General features: G+C 31.7%; 1 protein-coding gene across 1 annotated transcript; it reads left to right on the top strand.

Moving 5' to 3' along the window:
- The first annotated feature begins 463 nt into the window (after window positions 1-463).
- Window positions 464-1,234, top strand: LOC108375100 (uncharacterized). The gene is made up of 2 exons (XM_017631179.1): window positions 464-520; window positions 614-1,234. The coding sequence occupies exons 1-2, from the start codon at window positions 464-466 to the stop codon at window positions 1,058-1,060; spliced, it is 504 nt and encodes a 167-aa protein (XP_017486668.1). The 3' UTR covers window positions 1,061-1,234.
- Window positions 1,235-3,078: the final 1,844 nt, after the last annotated feature.

Raw genomic sequence — 3,078 nt, 5'->3', positions numbered from 1 at the left:
GCAAATAAGTCTTCTATTAAAGTGAAGCAACGTTATAAAAGTATTACTTGTACGTCAACTTTTGGAAGTAGAATAAAAAAATTAAAATACATAATTATGTAAGCATGTTTTAATAAATTATATTATTCCATACATGCTTGGTAATCGACTCATGAATTGTATGTTCCCATTTCCAGTAAATATGGATTGGCGCATGGCGGAGGTTCTAAAGCTAATAAATTTGTACAGGCAATTCGAATGCCTTTGGAATTACCAAAGTGCAACATACAAGCGAGTCGATTTAAAGAAAAATGCGTGGATCCAAATTTCGGAAGCGTGTGGAAAGAGTTCCGATGAAGTAAAGAAGAAATTAAAACATCTACGCACGGCATATGTTAACGAAAAAAAGAAGATTGAAAACTGTAAGAAATCTGGCTCGTCAGCGGATGCTTTTTACGAACCTCACTTGTTTTATTTTGCGGAAATGAGCTTCCTAGACTCCGTAGTTGTTTTAAGAAAAACAGTGAGCAATTTAAGCAGTGTAAGCAGAGCAAATATACATTTTGTACAAATTTGTATACCGTTAAAATAAGAAAAAAGGGTTTTTAACTAATAATATGTATATTCCCCCTAGATAAGCACAGAAGCTGTAGTTGAGGAAAACTTGCTAGATTCAACTCTGACCGAAGATAATATGCTGACACTCACGCCTACAACATTACCACAACTTTCAACACCAATATCGAGCTCCCCTTCGTCTTCGACACCATCACGTTCGAACCGTCGACGAAGAAACCGCAAGCATGATAAGAATGCAAAATTTGATGAAGCCATTGAAGCAATAGTCACATCTGCAACTAAAGCGGATGCTGACAATGTCTTTATTAATTTTGGGAGAACTATTGCCATTCAATTAGAGCAGTTGCCACTGCGTCAGGCCACGGAAGCAATGTCCGAAATTCACAGCATTGTAACACGTAAAGTTCTTCAAAACATAGAATCTTCAGAGCAGGAAGCGCACATTGTTGAACCGGATTTAGTACAACTTGCTTTGGATGAAGCAGATATTAGTTTTTACTAAATTTTACACAAATACAGTGACCCAAATAAAAATTGGGACGCGACCTTTTAACAAGTGTTGGATATTTTTGCTTTATATTATTTAATGTAACATTTTTTTATGAAAGTATAGCTGATTACTTAACAAAACACATATAAATCGAGATTTTTAGAATTCGTGCCAAAATTATGAAATCTGCAAAATTTTCGGAAAATGTCTTAACGAAAAAATTGTCAAAAATCAGCGGCAAGCCCTAGCTACTTGAAACTGGACCTTATTATACTAAAATTTAAGGACTACAAGGCTGCATACCAACAATTTTTCAAAAACGCTGATTAAAAAGTTAGACATTTTGCAGATTTCATAATTTTGGCACGAATTCTAAAAATTTCGATTTATATGTGTTTTGTTAAGTAATCAGCCATACTTTCATAAAAAAAATGTTACATTAAATAATATAAAGAAAAATATCCAACACTTGTTAAAAGGTCGCGTACCAATTTTTATTTGGGTCACAGTACATATCGTTCATGAAATGCAAATGAAAATGAAATGCGGTCTCTTGTATTTTTAACTAGTTTTTAAAAGGCTACGCGCGCACAGAACTCAATGTATTGAAGGTTTAGTTAATAAAAGAGGGCAATGAAAGCGCATCATTTTTCGGCAGAGACGAAAACGCCAATAGGTTAGCGACATTTTGACCAGTTATAGTTATTTTTCTTTTGTTTATTTAATGTTTATTAATTTTATACAAAAGACTAGCTCATTATATAATAATCACCATATATGTCCACATTTCAAAAAGTACACAAAAACACGGCTAATGTCTTCAATATTAAAGTATTTCGAAGACGGTTTATCACACACCATTATAGTATTTTTATTTTTAAAACTTACAAATAAATAGAACTTCGTACTTAAATATGAAACTTATGTACATAAAAATTCCAGTTGAAATAACATAAGCATGTATAGTCATGTGAAAAATAATAGGGACAGGGCCTTTTGGACCAGTTTGGCTATTTTTATTTTGATGGTTCAATGTAACATAATTGATTATCAAACAAACACCATATAAATCCAAATTTCAAACTTTAGAGGAAAATTCAAAAAAATTTTACAACAAACTTTTTAGAAAAAATCCAAGTATGCAGTTTTATAGCCCATTCTAGCTTAAGAAAGTCCAAGTTTCAAGTGGCGAAGAATAAGCGTTGATTTTTGATAATTTTTTTGCGGATGTTATTATTTTCTTCTAACTATAAAAAAAATTGTCGAGCAAATTGCGTGACACCGTCAGCAAAAAAAAATATCAAAAATTAAATCGTAATCTTAGCCACTTCAAACTTAGATTTTCTTAAGCTAGAATTTAATGGGCTATAAAACTGCATACTTGGATTTTTTCTAAAAATTCTTAGTAAAAAGTTTGTTGTAAAATTTTTTTGAATTTTCCTCTAAAGTTTGAAATTTGTATTTATGTGGTGTTTGTTTAATAATCAATTATGTTACATTGAACAATCAAAAGAAAAATAGCCAAAACTGGTCCAAAAGGCCCTGTCCCTATTATTTTTCACATGACTATACATGTGTTATTAAATAAGAAAAGTCGACATATTAATATTGCATTGGCTTTATTCAACAGGGTATTAATTTTCGCTTGCATTCTTTTATGCGTAGCGTGCACTTTATGCCTTTTAGTGTTTTCTTATAGCCAAATAATTTGGCATGTGTCAAGTTACATATAAGACATTGTTGATTAATGCACGCAAATGAAAGTAGACGCAAAATGTGGAATATGCTTATGTCAACAAAAACGTGGGAATGAAGCATTTGCATTAATTATGCTTATGTAAAGCAAAACGTGGGAATAAAGCCTTTACAATAATTTTGCTTACTATCCAAAGTTTTTATGCCCTTATTATTTAGCTACGTAAGCATTTAGTTTGTATAAAAACGTAATCATTAATTCAATAAAGATCACTTGAAAGCAATCAAGCAAACAACAGTGTTCGAACTTGGCGTAATCGCTATTATTCTGAACA

The sequence above is a fragment of the Rhagoletis zephyria genome, unplaced genomic scaffold (genome assembly GCF_001687245.7).
Source record: "Rhagoletis zephyria isolate East Lansing unplaced genomic scaffold, Rhagoletis_zephyria_1.1 Rzeph_scaffold_08503, whole genome shotgun sequence".
NCBI classification, from domain to species: domain Eukaryota; kingdom Metazoa; phylum Arthropoda; class Insecta; order Diptera; family Tephritidae; genus Rhagoletis; species Rhagoletis zephyria.
The sequence above is the reverse complement of the archived record's forward strand: the minus strand, read 5'-3'. Positions and strand labels throughout refer to the sequence as shown.